An 18,295-nucleotide genomic window follows, 5' to 3' on the forward strand; every position below is an offset into this window, starting at 1 on the left:
GGCAGCTTGCATTTCCAGTTTGCTAATCCGTTACTACTTCCGAACTATAACTCTACAAGATTTGCAACGAATAACAATTTACTACTCATGAAAGTTGGTACTAATTATGGAAAAATGACATCTTTTGCAGCCACTTCATTTTGGACTCATTGCCTTTAACACTGAAAACCTATATGTCCTTGCCCATATTTAAGAATAACTTGAAGGAATATGTGTTGAATTGCTGATGTTAATTATTTTTTATGTCTGATACCTGTGTTAGTGCCTTTGTTTTTGTGTAAAACTACTGATTCGCCTAATTCCTGTGTTAGTGTCTCGGTTTTTATGTAAAAATACCGATTTGCCATGTTTTGTAATAACCTTTCGCTAACTTTGCTGCCATTATTTATTTTGTTGTAGTGATCTATCGAGGGTCCCGGTGCAGTCTAATGACTATGGGACCCTCGTCAGTATTTTTATGCATTTTGTAAATATGTTCAATGTAATAAACTTTCACTTTAAAAGAAAGCTCTAAATTTATTCGAAGTACTTTGTTCCACCTCATTTATCAAATCATGAGGGCCTAGTTGCACAGTCGCTTCACTGAAGCTGGACGGCTAGTGCTTACAACAGAGTTCACTAAGTTGGCTGCAAATTGACTCATTCCCGAGGAAAGTAGTAAGCCTTGCCTATTGAAAATAAGTTCAGTGTTCGTTGAATCTAATTAGGATGTTTGAAGATGTGTTGATGAATTTTCAGAGACTGGAACCGCTGAACATCCGGAACAGCCGCGCTGCTATGTGGTTATTTTGGCATGTGCTGGATTCCTGCAGATCACGACATTTTGTCTGGTACAGGCATTTGCTTACCTGCGTATTAAGGGCTTTAAAATTTACTCCAGTTTTGAAAATTGGGTGGCGAATTTCACTATGTTGAAACGCTTCGAGAAGAACATAGAAGAATCTTCATAATAAAAACATCAGTGCGCGAAAGCATGGGGTGACTTACGACCGGGATGATTCTTCCTAACGTGTGCATATATCAGTGGCGGTGTGCTGAACTGCTTGCTTACCTTGTAATTTACATGCCTAGCTTCTGGCCAGCCCTCTACTCTGTCTACTGTCCTACTTGTTCGCGATAGGTGTAGTTAGCCATTACGTAGCCACTTGCCACCTCTGTGAACATCAAAATAGAGCCTCAACTTTCCCAGCCGTCATTCTACAACCCATCAACCTACTTCCGGGGCCTTTTTGTGTTTGCCTGGGGTTCCTCGGCACTTTTCCAGCAACTCTATTTGGTAAGAAGTGGATCGCTCTCGCAACTTCCTATACGACTCGGCATTCCACCAAGCGCGATTTAACTACTAGGTGTGCTACAGATGTCACCGAATTTATTTTTAAAACATCATTCTTAACCACGGCAGCCCTGATCCACTGCTCGACCTAAAATTTGTCAATTTAGAACACCATATTTTCTCCTTCCCTGTTGCAATACAGTCACATATTTTTTCCCACCTTTCTCCTTCTACATGACGGATCGGCTTAACTTGGGCCAGCTGAATGACTGGTTGGTTGGTCGTGGTAGCCTGGCCTAGAACATTCTTTACACCTAATCGTATCGTGCGCCAATACAAATGTTTTTTTTCTATTTCTCGCCCTGAATGGCAGTGACCATTATTTTCTGTCTATAGTATGTGACATATTTCGCTCATGCTCCACACAGCACAAAACAGCGACAGCATACTCCCGTCAAATCAATTGACTTACGGAAGAGCTGAGTAGTACACTGACATTTTAACTTTGTAGACCTAACCACACCACCGAAGTTCGGGCGAGTTTGCCTTATTTGACCAAGGCATATGATGCTTTACAGTGTAAACCAAAACTGTATTCAGATTTCTAATATTTGTTTGGCAGACGCCCCACCTCACCGCCCTTGTACATAGTAACAAAACTTTCTCAAGTCTCCCCCACTGCTTTGGCACAGACGCCATCATTCAAGCCATGCTCGCGCGCCAAGTAGCCTGCAGTGGCGTCCAGTGTCTCCGCCGCCATCGCGCTGTCGACTTAATGAAAGGAACGCTCATACTTATCTGGTCGCTATTGCAGATTTGCGCATGCGTCTGCTAGCAGAACGAGGAGGAAGACGAGGTTTAGGTTTCTCATCATCCGCAGCCAAACCAAGTAAGCACCGTGGTCAAACTTACATCTGAATATTGGGCAAGTTAACTTTATTATCACTTTTACGCGAGTTGATCTAGTTGTTATGAGCTCCATGAGGTGATAGTAATATTTACAAGTTCCAACTAATTTACGGGGACCTGATATGAAAATGACTAAAGGAATTCGTCGGTGATAAGACTTTTTTTAAATTATTCGCCCGTAATTGTGGTATTCATAGATTTAAGGTGTTGCTAATATTTAGTATGTCGTATAAGATTCCTTAACACTATTGCATGAAAAATGACACTGCCCAATTATTCGATAATTTTAATATGTAGGCATAAGATATTAAAAATATCAGATGTGCAATTGCTTTGTCGTATGTTCATATTAAAAAGGAAAAAATTGTAAACATTTTCATTGCTCAAGCAGCATTTTCTGCAGTTTACGATCACGTATAGTTTTAGTAATACAAGCTAGGAGAATCTACAGTGTGCTTTAAAGTAACAGGTGGCAAAGGGTAAGTTATCATTCTTTCCTTGATTCTGAAAAAGTCACTGTTTGCAAGAAATTAGAAAAAGTAAACTAATGAGAAATAAGGCCACATTTATGATTTCTTTCGCCGCGAATAAAAGCCCACCTTGTTCAATTTTTGAGAATTAATAGGCATTTTTGCCCTAAACCACTCTGACATTATTTGCTATACAACTATGGTAAATAACTAATACTTGAGCTCGGAAAAGTTTTGAAAAGCAAGACAAGATTTGCTGTAGGCGGCAGAAAAGGATAATTGACCACTGTCACCACACTCTGCGCAGAATGGTGAGCACTGCAACGATCCCAGGGACCACACTCCCTACTGCGAGATCCCCAGCCAACTATAATTTCTCGGCTTCGTGCTGGCCAGTAGCTTGCCAGGAAGCACTAATGCATCGATATCACCTGGCTAGGTGATAGTTAGGTGATGATAGCCTCATCCGCCCACATAACAGGAAAGTTAGGTGGGCGGATGAGGTTAAGAAGTTCGCAGGGGTCAAGTGGGTGCAGCTAGCACAGAACCCGGTTAAGTGGAGAAATATGGGAGAGGCCTTCGCCCTGCAGTGGGTATAGTCGGGCTGATGATGATGATGATGATGACCTGGCTAAAGGCACCACCCTATGCTCCACACTGGCATTCGGCTCTAGGAGTACGATTAGTATCCCTTTCGTTTTCTTCATCCGGACCTTTGCTCTTGGGATACACCTCAAGTACTCTGCCTAGGGTGTCCCTATCCCTGACGGGATACTGACACATGACATCATCATCACTACATAGTTTTTCAGCAGTGTCACCTGTCCCAAAAATATTACTCTTTTACAATGTATCGCATGATAACACATGAATTCTAAGTATTGATGCTTATCCATTGGTTTCCTGAACAAGGAAGGTTCAATTTTTCCATTTCCCACCGACACCGTGGTGTCGAGAAGATTGACTCTCAATTTCGAAGAATGAGGAATAAGTTTTATTCGACGATGGTGACTACTGAAATGGATGATGGACGATTGGAGTAATTCCGATCCATGCTGACCTAGAGCACTGGACGGAATCGGGCCGGCCCGAAAGCCCGCCGGGCTCGGGCTTGAAGTTGGGCATAAGGTGTCGGGCCCAGGCAAGGCTGCGCTAGCTGCGTACGGCTGCTTTAGGAAATGGAGACATCCCGGCGCTAAAATAATTGAAGTGGTTTGTGAATTAACCACTAATAGTACATTTCTTAATGTTGAATGAGAGAAAGCTCAGTTGTAGACAGCGCCTAATCATTTAGACTCATTGGTTTGTTCAAGTCACGTTCGTGCGCACGCCTCTCGGCATTCAACAACACAGACGAAACATTTAAAAAGATAATGCGCAAAGCCCTGCAGTGTGTTCAGCTACAGTGCAGATCTTAAGGAAGCTGAGGCTGTTAAAGCTTTAAGCACAATAAGTGGGAGGAATAGGGGAAGTTAGCTAGCGTGCCACAGGCCGTGGAGATGTTTGGCAACGCCGGCCTATTCAACGGCCTTGAACTGAATTCCAGGGTGATTGCTGGACCTTAGCTTGTCCAAAGCTTCTTTAGAGGGATCAGGCAAGAGTTCTGAGGGAGGCTTATCTGCTTTGCACGCCGAGATCACATGCTCGAAGTTGTCTTTGTCCCCGCAAAACCAGCAGAAGGGATTTATATCCTTATTTATGTTTTTCTATATGTAGTTTGGATTTGGAAGGGTCCCCCTCAGTAGTGGTCTCCATATTACTTGCTGTCTGGTCAGTGTATTATGTTGTGGTGGGAGTGTTCTTACAGCTTTGTTATGTGCAGTGAGTTCGTGGTATGATACGGCTGGCTCACCGAAGGTTTCCTGTTCCTGAGTTTGCGCCACCGCTCGGCCGGCTAATTCTCGAGCGTAATTTGGCCAGCCGGATACGCGTTGAGATCGGGGTACCTAGAGTTAGCATTACTAAATAACTGTGGCAGCCGTGTGTTGCAGATGATTCCGAGTGGACGTAAACGATTCAGTGAACGTGTAGCACAGAATTACTATTCGAAGTGAGGTATAAAAAAGAAGAACCGAACAAGGGTAAATAGGATGCAGGTCGCAGATGAGCCAACGTTTCGACAAGTGGACTTGTCTTCGACAAGACAAATCCAGTTGTCGAAACGTTGGCTCATCTGCGACCTGAGGCGTACAATATTTACCCTTGTTCGGTTCTTCTTTTTTATACCATGCAAACCATCTTCTTCCTTTCGTTCTACCTGAATATTCGAAGTGAGACCCATCAAATGTGAGAGATTCGCATCAACGACGTTTTTTCCTCGAAACAATGGGGGAAGCTTCTGATCCTACCTTATAACGAAGTATTTTGAATTCTATGAGACAGATGTCCCTGTAAGATGGAGCCGAGGCTTATGATGGGTAGGTCTCTTCGAAACTCAGCACGGCAAAACGCGCCCGCATAGTTCATCGCAGTGACATCTTGCGTAGCAGCCATCGTGGATGTCCTTGAGGAACAACCATCGCCTCCTGAACTTTCTTACAGACGACGTCAGTGAGCGACGCTAATTGAGGTTGCACGGGCAATGGCAGGAGTCGCCCCAGTTCCTACCGGAACACTTTACAGATAAGATCCCGCCAGTCATTGTCAGCATTGGACTTAATGTGCGGGCAAACAGAGCAGGCTTGTGTTAGAAAGTTGTATTGTCGAGTGCGGGTGTCGTGGGTAGCTTCGATGTTGGAGGCTTTCGTGATGAATTCCTCAACGATTTTCGGCGGCTTCTTAGCGAGGCAGGCAAAAGAAGACCCCTTTACACTTCGCATCTTTTCTCCTCGCTCATCGCAGGCTCGGCCCGACGAAAACGGCGCTTTTTTTCTTCAACATATGCGAGGACGGACTCGTTAGGCAGGTGGACCCTGGACTGAAGGAGGAGTTCAGCTCTTTACCTCTTCATCATGCTGTAAACATGTAAACATGTAAACCATGTAAAAATTTAAAAAATTACATAAAGTACCATCCCCAACACTTTCCTTGGCCTCGCCGACTCTTGGCTTCTTTCCTTCATGTATTATAACGAGCACCCTCATTTCACCTTAATTGATCTGCTTGTAGCTTACGGGGCTCTCGGTTCTGGCAGTCTTGAAGCCATAGGTAGCGTAAGAGGGTTCTAGCACAGCTTTCGCCCTCGCTCTTGATCACGTTCTACGTGACGCTGGCGGTAACAAAGAACGTTCCACGTCCGCCGCTATGGTTGAGGGTGGCGCTGGTGAACACTCTGAAGGTTCGTATACAGACAACATAAATACCTAAGCAAGTAGCAGGGGGGACAGCGGCCGATGTAGCTCAGTTGGAAGAGCACCGGACGCGATATTCGGAGGTCGTGGGTTCGGTTCCCACCATCGGCACGTTGTTTTTTCTTCTACTTTGTGTTTAATTATATTTCCCCTAAACAGATTACATTACTAATTTCTGTGATTATCCAAGTAAACATTAAAAAAATACATAAAGTACCATCCCCAACGCTTTCCTTGGCCTCGCCGACTGTTGGCTTCTTTCCTTCACACACACATAGATATATATATATATATATATATATATATATATATATATATATATATATATATATATAAACAGGATGTCACACAACTTTCCCGATTATCTATTTTATTCCTACAGTTTCGGACGGTGGACCGTCCTTCTTCAAGCAATTCTACCTTGAAGAGGGACGGTCCACCGTCCGAAACTGTTGGAATAAAATAGATAATCGGGAAAGTTGTGTGACATCCTGTTTGAATTTAACTCTGGCCTATTAGTAACAAGTAATCCATGTCTATATATATATATATATATATATATATATATCGTCCTAACTCCAATCTATTGGATGAAGAGTTGTGAAAAGCTCTACCTAATTATAATTAATCTCTTGCTGTTCTCGCGTCCCTCCAATGCTTTGTGATGTGAGGCTATAACATTTTTATTAATAGAAAGCCCCCTTTAGACTCTGCAAATAGTGTATAATGCCAAACACTGAGTTTTTAAGTGTGTGTTTTTAGTGCAGGTTATCTGTCAGTTTAGGAGAATTATTTGATACACGTGCAAGCATGAGTGATATACGTCTTTTTGCATATTTCTCCTCCTCTTCCGTGTTCGCTTCTGCTTGCTGATGCCTGCACATTCTTTTATATTTTATGAGGCAATAAATGTCTCTGCATATTTTTTCTTCAAAGCTTTGTGCGCATGACTAAACAAAGATTTAAAAGAAAACAAAAGTAGGTAATAAAGTGCATCACATTTTATAGACTAATTTCAATATGATCTCCTAGACTCACTTGGGTGTTAATGAGGCAACATCTACTGAGAAATAGGCAGAATTTGAATGCGACACGTTTCGAAAGCGAAATGGCTCTTGTCATATTTCGCTCTCGGCGCAGTGATATCTCATACAGAATAAGCAAGGTATATTTCATATTCCTAATTAGAGAGATTCAGCAACTATCGCCCACGAGTGCATGCGTCATCTTTTAAAGCTATGCTAACAATTGAAACGGGCTAAGGTTTTCTGTTACAAAAGCAGACTTGTACAGCAGCCAGCAGTCACGCTAGCCGACATTCAATGAAGGCGTCATCATGCTCGGGCCTGTTGTAGTCACCTATTTGCTAAATATGCTGCGCGCTGCTTCTTGTACTCCCTTCGAAGACGATCCTCGATATTTAAAGAACCATCGCGCAAGTCAGGTACGTTCCTCTCCCTAGAACATTTAAAGACATTATTTTTTACTTTAGTCACAGTTTTAAACTGCAATTTGGCTTATTTCTTGAGGTGAGGGCAAATAAAGATTGCGATATAATATAGAAGAGGTGGCAATCGGACTCATAGAAAACACTGTTTACAAGTGAGAAATATGAAAAACGCTCATAACTTCTGAATTATTTCAGTGCTTAGAAATATTCGTAATTTTATCTGCGAACGGCAATAAATATTCCGCCACGGCTTTTAGCACATCCTCCTCTCGAAAAAGAAAAGAATGACGTGGCGAAATAACACAAATGCGTCGCATATGTTTATTTGATGTAAGACTCAGAAGCGGAAGCTGTATTCTCTCATGCTAGAGTTGAACTTCAAGAAGTGGTGGGAAATGCTGTTTACTTCTACTTCTCGCATGTAGAGTTGAAGCTTAAAAAAGGGTTGCAAAGGTTGTTTCCTTTACTGCACCCATGCTAGAGTTGAACCTCAACAAGGGGTGACAAATGCTGTTTCCATCTACTGCTCCCATTCTAGAGTTGAACCTCAACAAGGGGTGGCAAATGCTGTTTCCTTCTACTGTCCCCATGCTAGAGTTGAACCTCAACAAGGGGCGGGAAATGCTGTTTCCTTATACTGCTGCCATGCTAGAGTCGAACCTCAACAGCGGGTGGCAAATGCTGTTTCCTTCTATGGCTCCAATGCTAGAGTTGAACCTCAACAACGGGTGGCAAATGCTGTTTCCTTCTATGGCTCCAATGCTAGAGTTGAACCTCAACAAAAGGTGGCAAATGCTGTTTCCTTCTACTACTCCCATGCTAGAGTTGAGCCTGAACAAGGGGTGGCAAAAGCTGTTTCCTTCTACTGCTCCCAAGCTAGAGTTGAACCTCAACAAGGGGTGGCAAATGCTTTTTCCTTGTACTGCTGCCATGCTAGAGTTGAAACTCAACAAGGGGTGGCAAATGCCGTTTCCTTCTACTGCTACCATGCTAGAGTTGAACCTCAACAAGGGGTGGCAAATGCTGTTTTCTTCTACTGCTGCCATGCTAGAGTTGAACCTCAACAAGGGGTGGCAAATGCTGTTTCCTTCTACTGCTCCCATGCTAGAGTTGAACCTCAACAGGGGGTGGCAAATGCTGTTTCCTCCTACTGCTCCCATGCTAGAGTTGAATCTCAACAAGAAGTGGCCAATGCTGTTTCCTTTTACCCGTCCCATGCTAAAGTTTAACCTTAACAAGGGGTGGCAAATGCTGTTTCCTTCTACTCAGTTTCAGTTCAGTCGTTCAGTCGTGTCCGACACTTCGTGACCCTATGGACCATGTTATGCCACGCTTTCCGGTGTCTCACTATCTTCCTAACATCACATAACTTCATCTGCAGGGCCTCGAGGATGCCATCTAACCATCGCGTTCGCTGCCTACCCCTTCCCCGGCGACCCTCAACCTTTCCCAACATCAGATCTTTCTCCAGCGACTCCTCTCTTCTCATCAAATGACCAAAGTAGCTGAGCTTTAACTTTAGAATTTGACCCTCCATTGAGCAGTCAGGGTTTATGGTCGACAATATCTACTGATTTGATCTTCTGGCAGTGCAAGGAACTCTCAAAAGTCTTCGCCAGCTCCACAATTTAAACGCGTCAATTCTTCTCGCATCCATACATCACAACTGGAAAGACCATAGCACGAGTTATACGGATCTTGGTTGACAGACTAATGTCTCTGCTCTTTACTAGGCGGTCAAGGCTAACCATTGCTCTCTTTCCCAGAAGCAGGCGTCTCCTAATTTCATGGCTGCAGTCTCCTTCCGAGGTAATCTTGGAGCCGAAGAAGAGAAAATCTGTCACAGCTTCCACTTCTTGTCCCTTGATGCTCCAGGACTTCCTAGGACAAGACGCCATGATGATTGTTTTTTTTTAATGTTCACTTTAAGCCCAAACTTCTCACTCTCTTCTTGTACGCGCATCAGAAGTCTCTTGAGTTCCACTTCACTTTCTGCCATTAAAGTGGTATCATCCTCATATCTAAGGATGTTAATGCGTTTTCCAGCAATCTTCACTCCAGCTGAAGACTCGTCCAGACCGGCCTTCCTTATGATACACTCTGCATATAGGTTAACTAGGCAGGGCGACAGTATGCAGCCTTGCCTCACTCCTTTCTCAATCGGAAAGCAATCAGTAAGACCATGCCCAGTTCTGACTGTGGCCTCTTGCCCTTCATACAGGTTCCTGAGGATACAGATGAGGTGAATTGGAACTCCCATCTCTTGGCGAGCTCGCCACAATCTGCTGCTGCTCCCATGTTATAGTTGAACCTCAACAAGGGGTGGCAAATGCTGTTTTAGAGCGCAGCTCTTTGGCGCTCGTTCCTGGGTTTCGCGTCGGCGTCGGCGTCGGCCTCGTAACCAGCGCCTCCCCACTTTCATCCCCCCAGTTCGAGCCGGCGCTTGGCAACCGAAGCCTCCCAGGAAGCGCGGAGCAGCCGGAGAACACAAGGAAAGGAAGGGGGCTGGGGGGGGAGGGGTCGCCGGAGGAAGCGCTAGCAGCGACTGTCTGATGCCGCTGCCGCCGCTAGCGAGTCAAGACAACGTGACCGCGTAGATAATAATAATAATTGGTTCACAGGAAGGGAAAGGCGCAGTATCTGTCACACGAGTTTGTGGACACCTGAACCGCGCTGTAAGGGAAGGGAGGAAGGTGGGAGTTAAAGTGTAAAGAGAGAAAGAGGAGCCGTAGTGAAGGGCTACGGAGTAATTTCGACCAATTGGGGATCTTTAACGTGCGCTGACATCGCACAGCACACGGACGCCTCTTCGTTTCGCCTTCATCGAAACGCAGCCGCCGAGGTCGGGTTCGAACCAGGGTATTCCGGACAGTAGTCGGGCGTCTTACCACTGTACCACCCCGGCGGGGCATGACCGCGTAGAAAAACTGATTTATTTTTTATAGGAAGGGAAAGGCGCGGTAACTGTCTCACTTGTTTTCTGTGGACACCGCAACCAATCCGTAAGGGAAGGGAGGAAGGCGAGAGTGAAAGTGGAAAGAGAGAAAGAGGAGTCGTAGTGGAATGCTATGGAGTAATTTCGACCACCTGGGGATCTTTAACGTGCGCTGACATCGCACAGCACGCGGACGCCTCTTCGTATCCCGTTCCTCTCGCTCGTAACGCGTCCCACGGCTGTAAAATACATAATTACCGACTCGCGAGGAGCCTGTCGGAACGTCAGACAAGGCTGGACTCCCTTACTAGCCTATAAAATTTACTTAAACTGCATACGGGATACGGACCCCGCACACCGCTACCTTATATGGGCCCCTGCTCATCAGGGTTTGGCAGGAAACGAGGCAGCAGACGCAGCCGCCCGCGCGCTCTCTCACCGGGCTGTTTTCTCCTCCCTACACGATCAGGAACCCGATTTTAATCCGGCCTACACCTTCAAAGATATCACGACGTACTATCAAAATTGTCATCGCCTTTATCCCAGCCCATGCAAAGGTCTCAAAAAGGCGGATGAGCGGCTTCTTCTCCGCCTTTTCACCAATACATTGCTGTGCCCGGCAGCCCTAAAACATTTTGACCCCTCCCTTAGTGGCAGCTGCACACACTGTGGAGCGGTGTCTTCTGACATCTATCACATGGTGTGGGCCTGCCCCTCCAACCCGGCTATTCCCCCCATCCCCAACCCAACCCGGGAGAACTGGGAGGCGGTCCTGCTCGGCTGCCACGACTTACAGGCCCAACAAGCCTTAGTCGGACGCGCCCGAGCGGCGGCAACCGCCACTGGGGTCCCCAACTAGGGACCTCCACCTAGTGCTTGTAAGGATCGGTCCCTTATGGGCCGATCCAAACATACCTCCTGGCCCTTGTGTAAATAAATGTTCTCACCACCACCACAACCTCGCGAGGCACTTGTATAGATCTCGTCTTTGAGAATCAAGCATTGGTGTACCAAGTCGAACATATATCAGTCTATTTCTCCGACCAGAAAGCTTCCTTGATGACTGTCAAGAACTGTTAGTGGAGTCTTTGTTAAAGGAATACGTGTGAAAAATAAAAAAAAATTCTGTGATAGCGCATACATGTGTTGCTCGATTTCTTTGCCTCAATCTATCGAAAAGGTGAAACAGCTTATTTGCTGCGCTCAAATTTCGCATTAGGAAGTAACGTAATCGTCGGTAATTTTTTTTTTACTGCTCCCATGCTAAAGTTGAACCTCAGCAATGGCTGGTAAATGCTGTTTTATTGTATTCCAACTTTTTTCCTACTCGTCACTAAGGCTCCTCCCTTTCGATAGATGTATTCCATGTCATGTTCAGCAATCCGCCAGGATGATTATTAAGAGAACAGATACTTTTAACAGGCCTCGGTAATAAATTTCGAAATTGTGAAATATATGGCCATCTACTGCTAAATAAAACATTCCATCAGCGGCGCAAATATAACATTTAATGTTGTAAGAGTTAGGGCCCAGAACAAAGCTGGCCTGCAGCACTGAAAGTCATTGGGTTGCTAGGCGCCAAGATGAGCTTGATGCTACTCAAAATATTAGGAATATATATGCACACGAAAATGGAGCCCCAAATGGCTGAAAACTAGCACCTTGACAAAATACTCTGCTTCGGGTGTATTGCTTCTCTCACTAGTGTCACCCTACCCAGATAGCTATGTCGTACTCGTACAGGCGCACATGGGTGCATGAAAAACAATGCTGCTTTCAGTCTACCAGATTTTATTTATTTCAAAACGCTGATTTCAAAGAAATGTTCGAAAAATTCTTTAAGGATAGAAAACAAAATTTTTAGGTTTCCTACAAATTATCAGGTGCCTTTCAATTTGTTGCTAAAAAGCTTAAACATATTGTTTTGTCTTATAAGTCTTACATCTATGAAAAACAGACATTTAATTAATAATAAAGCAGATAGGTATAATTATAGGTGTCGTTAAAGAGTAATTAGGATAGCTACTCGGAAAGAGGGCCTTGTGCATATAACGCAATAAATATGATACCCCTCATTAAGGTCTGCATAATACTTTGACTAACTTCATTTGAGGAATTGCTGTAAACCTAAATAGCCGCAATATGTACCGTCAGCCGACCTAATACAGTAGTGATACACCTATTCTGTTGCGTGGTTCATCACGCCAATTTAAGCAGAGAAAGTTAAGACCTCGCCGAAATTCTCAAGTTAAGGATCTAATAAAAAAAATAATTGTTACTTGATTAGAAAAATAACAGCAGTAGCTATGTCAGTCAGTTTTTGCAGATATTGATTTCTCCTATATTAAGATTTATTTACTTGAAATGGGTGTTATACTTAGCATGTGATAAAATAATGCCAGCCTTTTCTTTAAACCCTTAATTGTAGGTAAGATTTGGTTAATTCTGGTACTGACCCTCATGCTGTGCTAAGGACAAGTACATGTACAGGCATATTTATAAAATCGCACAGCTTGAATCGCAAAACCTCCAATATATACTTTGTGTTGCCAAAAACAAGAATTTAAAGTATATTTTAAAGTTATGTAAAAGTAAATGGACGTCATTGGCAGCAGCAAAATTCGTAAAGCCTTTTTATTTTTTTAGGTAGCCTTCAAGCCTAACTATTCCAACAGCTTGATAACTAAGCTTTTCACCTTTTAAACAAAAACGAGGAAAAACTGCCATGCAGTTGAAATGTTTCGTTTCATCTGTGTTTATAAAAATGGATCGCCGCAGCAGTAAGAAAACGTTTCTGCACGTAAAGGGCAATTTCAAACACAACAGAACTTTATATTTAAAATTTGTTTTAATATAGAAATCTGTCGTAATCAAAATTTTTTCATTCAATTTTAATATCCTCTGCTATATGTTACAGGGTATTTTAAATGAACGGGTGTTTGAAGTTATCACACAACTCAGCTCAGGCGTTCAGTCGTGTCCGACTCTTCGTGACCCTATGGACCATGTCACGCCACTCTTTCCGGTCTCTCACTATCTTCTTAACATCACATAGCTTCATCTGCAATGCCTCGAGAATGCCATCTAACCATCGCGTTCGCTGCCTACCCCTTCTCCGGCGACCCTCAACCTTTCCCAACATCAAATCTTTCTCCAGCGACTCCTCTCTTCTCATCAGATGACCAAAGTAGCTGAGCTTTAACTTTAGAATTTGACCCTCCAATGAGCAGTCAGGGTTTATGGTCGACAATATCGACTGATTTGATCTTCTGGCGGTCCAAGGAACTCTTAAGAGTCTTCGCCAGCACCACAATTCAAACGCGTCAATTCTTCGGCGGTCAGCCTTTTTCACAGTCCAACTCTCGCATCCATACATCACAACTGGAAAGACCATAGCACGGGTTATACGGATCTTGGTTGGCAGACTAATGTCTCTGCTCTTTACTAGGCGGTCAAGGCTAACTATTGCCCTCTTTCCCAGAAGCAGGCGTCTCCTAATTTCATGGCTGCAGTCTCCTTCCGAGGTAATCTTGACGCCCAAGAACAGAAAATCTGTCACAGCTTCAACTTCTTGTCCATTGGTGCTCCAGGACTTGATAGGGCAAGACGCCATGATCTTCGTCTTTTTAATGTTCAGTTTAAGCCCAAACTTCTCACTCTCTTCTTGTACGCGCATCAGAAGTCTCTTGAGATCCAATTCACTTTCTGCCATTAAAGTGGTATCATCCGCATATCTAAGGTTGTTGATGCGTTTGCCAGCGATCTTCACTCCAGCTGAAGACTCGTCCAGACCGGCCTTCCTCATGATGCACTCTGCATATAGGTTAAATAGGCAGGGCGACAGTATGCAGCATTGCCTTACCCCTTTCTCAATCGGAAACCAATCAGTTCTGACTGTGGCCTCTTGCCCTTCATAAAGGTTCCTGAGGAGACAGATGAGGTGAATTGGAACTCCCATCTCTTGGAGAGCTTGCCAAAATCTGCTGTGATCTACGCAGTCAAACGCTTTCGCATAATCAATAAAGCAGAAGTAAATGGGTTTCTGGAACTCTCTTGCTTTTTCCATGATCCAGCGAAGGCTGGCAATTTGGTCTCTAGTTCCTCTGCCCTTGCGAAACCCAGCTTGCACGTCCGGAAGCTCCCGGTCCACATACTGCTGCAGCCTACATGCAGGATTTTTAACATCACCTTGCTAGCATGCGAAATAAGCGCGATCGTGCGGTAGTTGGAACAATCTTTGGCACTGCCTTTCTTTGGAATGGGGATGTAAACTGACCTCCTCCAATCCTGTGGCCACTGCAGGGTTGTCCAAATCTTTTGACATAATGTATGCAGTGTGTTAACAGCGTCGTGGTTGAGGTTTTGAAGAAACTCAGCTGGAATACCATCAATTCCGCTAGCTTTGTTCTTAGCAAGGCTGGCTAAGGCCCATTCAACTTCACTCTTCAGGATGCCCGGCTCGAGATCAGTAATCACAACCGTCCTATGTTGGGTTTGCACATCCGGGTCCTTCTTGTACAGTTCTTCTGTGTATTCCTGCCACCTCTTCTTTATCTCTGAGGCTTCAGTGAGGTCCTTGCCTCGTTTGTCCTTTATCACGCCCAGCTTAGCACAGAAGCTTCCTTTGATATCTTTGATTGTCTTATACAGAGCTCTTGTGTTCCTTAATTGGCTGTTGTCCTCAACTGCTTGACACTGTATGTTCAAGAAGGCATTCTTATCTCTCCTTGCTATTTTCTGAAAATCCGCATTGAGAACCTTGTATCTTTCTCTTTCCCCCATACCTTTTGCCATCCTCCTTTCTTCAGCTATTTACAAAGCCTCTTCAGATAACCAGTTTGCTTTTTTGCATTTCTTTTGCTTTGGAACTACCTTAGTAGCAACTTCTTGTACTATATAACGAACATCAGTCCACATCTCTTCGGGCTCTTTGTCTTCTAGATATAATTCTTGAAATCGATTGCTCACTTCCACAGCATATTCCAATGGAATCTGATCCAGATCATACCTGAAAGGCCTTCTAGTTTTTTGCGTTTTCCTCAATCGAAGCTTAATTTTGGCAACAAGAAGCTGATGATCGGTGCCACAATCGGCCCCAGGCCTTGTTTTTACTGCTTGTATAGCGCTTCTCCATCTCTGCCGGCAAATAATATAATCGATCTGATTCCTGTACAGACCGTCAGGTGAAATCTATGTGTACAGGCGCCTCTTGTGCTGTTGAAATTGAGTATTCGCTATGGTCAGGTTGTTTTCTTGACAGAACTCTACTAGCCTCTGCCCAGCTTCATTTGGCTCACCAAGACCGAACTTGCCTGTAATTCCGAATATTTCTTCACTCCCGACCTTAGCATTCCAGTCCCCTATGAGAAAAACGACGTCTGATGATGGGGTGCGGTCTAAAAGGCATTGTAGGTCCGCATAAAATCTCTCAGCGTCAGCTTCTTCAGCAGCAGTGGTCGGTGCATAGACTTGGATAACTGTTATGTTGAAAGGGTGGCCTTGGATCTGAAGTGAAATCATTCGGTCGTTTTTGGGGTTGTACCCTAGCACTGCTTTGCCCATTCTTCTGTTTACTATGAGAGCGACCCCATTCCTTCTCTTGGATTCGTGCCCACAATAAAAGACATAATGGTCGCCGGAGTTAAATTCTCCCATTCCGGTCCACTTGAGCTCGCTGATACCCAAGATATCAATGTTCAATCTGTCCATTTCTCGCTTGACGATATCCAGTTTACCTTGCGTCATAGATCTTACATTCCATGTTGCTATGTGATATATCTTCTTGCAACATCGGACTTTCCGGTCGCTTCCCGACACATCCACAACTGAGCGTCCTTTTGGCTTTAGCCCAGCCGCTTCAATCGTCCTGGAGCTACTAGGAATTGCCCTTTGTTCATCCCCAGTAACATGTGGGACGCCTTCCAACCTGGGGGCCTCATTGTCCGGTGCCATATCGATAATGGTATTGTGACTGGCCATAGGGTTTTCTTGGCAGGAAATACTGGAGTGGGTTGCCATTACCTTCTCCAGTGAATCACATTTTGTCAGAACTCTCTGCCGTGACCTGTCTATCTTGGGTAGCCCTACACAGCAGAGCTCACGACTTCATCGAGTTTCGCAAGCCCCTCCGCCACGACAAGGCAGTGATCCATGAAGGGGTATCACACAACTAATAAGTGTCATATTTTGAATTACTGACACGGAGATAAAAAAATACGCGCTTTCGATTTTGGAGGCCACAACTACTTGAGATTCAAACACCACAATATATTAATGAAAACTGAGAGTTCCAGCTCGACTACGCAGTTTACGCGCGAAGTGGGCATTTAAGTCTTTTTTTGACCCGATGTTCAGTAGTGGCTGCTGCGTACGTGTCGGAACCAGTTGCAAACTGTTGCATTATATGATCTAGGTGCACAAACAGTGGTACTGTAAACTAAAATTTGCACCAAAAGTTAAAACTCAGCTACTTATTAAATTGTGGGAATGTAGTAAAGAAGGCTTTATATTGTTACCGGGAAACGCGGGACCAAAGTGATGTGCTCACTGACAAGGACGACGACCGAGGAACGCGGGCACGACGAAGCATTGAGAAAGAGTACGACGCTAACAGAGTGAATACTGTACGGCTACTGAAGTCAGAGCGTCGAGTTCAACCCATCGCAGTGCCGTTAGATTAAGTACATCCCCGTAACATCTTGGTGAAGGTGCGGGGTGACATTATTATCTGCACTTTAACTATATATGTATTCCGGAATTTAATTGTTCTAGGTGCTGCGGGCTTGCACCAGCCATAGTGCTATTGTGCTTCGCTACTTCACAAAAGGCACTGATTCATGGGCATGCTCTATCTAGAAGCGATTCTTTGTATTTTTTACTTGGTCTTGATCTCTCGCTAGGCTATTTCCACTTGGCTAACAGTTTAATTATACCATTCTTAATTCACGATTTGGCTCCGAAGTCCGTGCTGAACAGCGGTTTGAGAAAGCCTAATTCGGATACGCCTAAGTCACTCTGCTGCTGCTTCTTCTCTTTATCACCAACCTTATTATATATTACTTAACTTGAAAAACTCCTCTTACCATATCACCGTGTGTCCTACAGTGCCATCTCCCTAGCTGCATATCCCGCCCCACCCATTATCGCTTCCCCCGGTGTTGTTTGAAGTCCCCGTCCCTCCTAATCATGCCACTGATTACGTATCAGCAAAAGCAATTCCCAAAGACAGAACATCGAACGTCACAGCGATGCAAAACATGCAATGAATGTGAGCTAAAGTTTACTCTGAGTACAAAAAAGGGTTTAGTGCTTTTACACAGCAAGACAGAACCTAGAGTGGCACAGATTAGACGACATGACAGCAGCGGAAAGTGCTCCGAACAAAAAAAAAACAGTTTGCTGCCCACGTCTTTGTAAATCATGCACAAAGCCCAGCTCAGGTGATACCGCTTCCGTCTTTGTCCTTGTGAGGCTCCGCTGAGAACTCCGTGTACATCACGATGTCTCGTACTACTCGCCTTCACCATGATCGCGTTACTTTATGGCTGCGGCCGGAATTCTCCTGTTCATCGATTTTCTGCCTTGATCACGACTCACTGCCGCGTCGATTACGAGACGTACGCAGCCATAAACTTCGCACATCTGTGGTTGCGGTGCATTCGCGAGCATGCGTACTGAGGAAAAGAACGAGGGCGATTTAAATGGCTAAGAGGCGCTTAGGAATGTCAAACTCACGATGTCTCAAGATGAGGAACCTCCCGAGGTAAACAAGAAAATAACGCGAAAAAGCAGAAACGAAGCTGATGCTGCGGTGCATGCTCTAAAGGATCCGCCAATACCGGGTAGCCGTTGTACCTCATGACTCCTGCGTTTTCATAATATTGTTTGATGCCCGTGGTAAGCTCGGAGATTGACAACGTTAATTTTCACGGCTTTCCGGCCATTCTTTGTATGACGAATTGAGCCAAA

General features: G+C 44.5%; 1 protein-coding gene across 4 annotated transcripts in view; it reads left to right on the forward strand.

Moving 5' to 3' along the window:
* The first annotated feature begins 7,208 nt into the window (after positions 1-7,208).
* The window catches only part of LOC146174112 (uncharacterized), a 40,276-nt gene continuing 29,189 nt past the window's right edge, over positions 7,209-18,295 (forward strand). The window contains exon 1 of one of the 4 annotated variants that reach the window (XM_084583359.1): positions 7,209-7,386. In XM_084583359.1, coding sequence (XP_084439485.1) covers positions 7,279-7,386 — 108 coding nt within the window. In that variant the 5' untranslated portion in view covers positions 7,209-7,278. The remainder of the gene's footprint in view (positions 7,387-18,295) is intronic. The other 3 variants (XM_084583358.1, XM_084583361.1, XM_084583360.1) reach the window with 3 other exon arrangements.

Source organism: Amblyomma maculatum, chromosome 11, assembly GCF_055883805.1.
Source record: "Amblyomma maculatum isolate TAMU_Amacu chromosome 11, ASM5588380v1, whole genome shotgun sequence".
NCBI lineage: Eukaryota > Metazoa > Arthropoda > Arachnida > Ixodida > Ixodidae > Amblyomma > Amblyomma maculatum.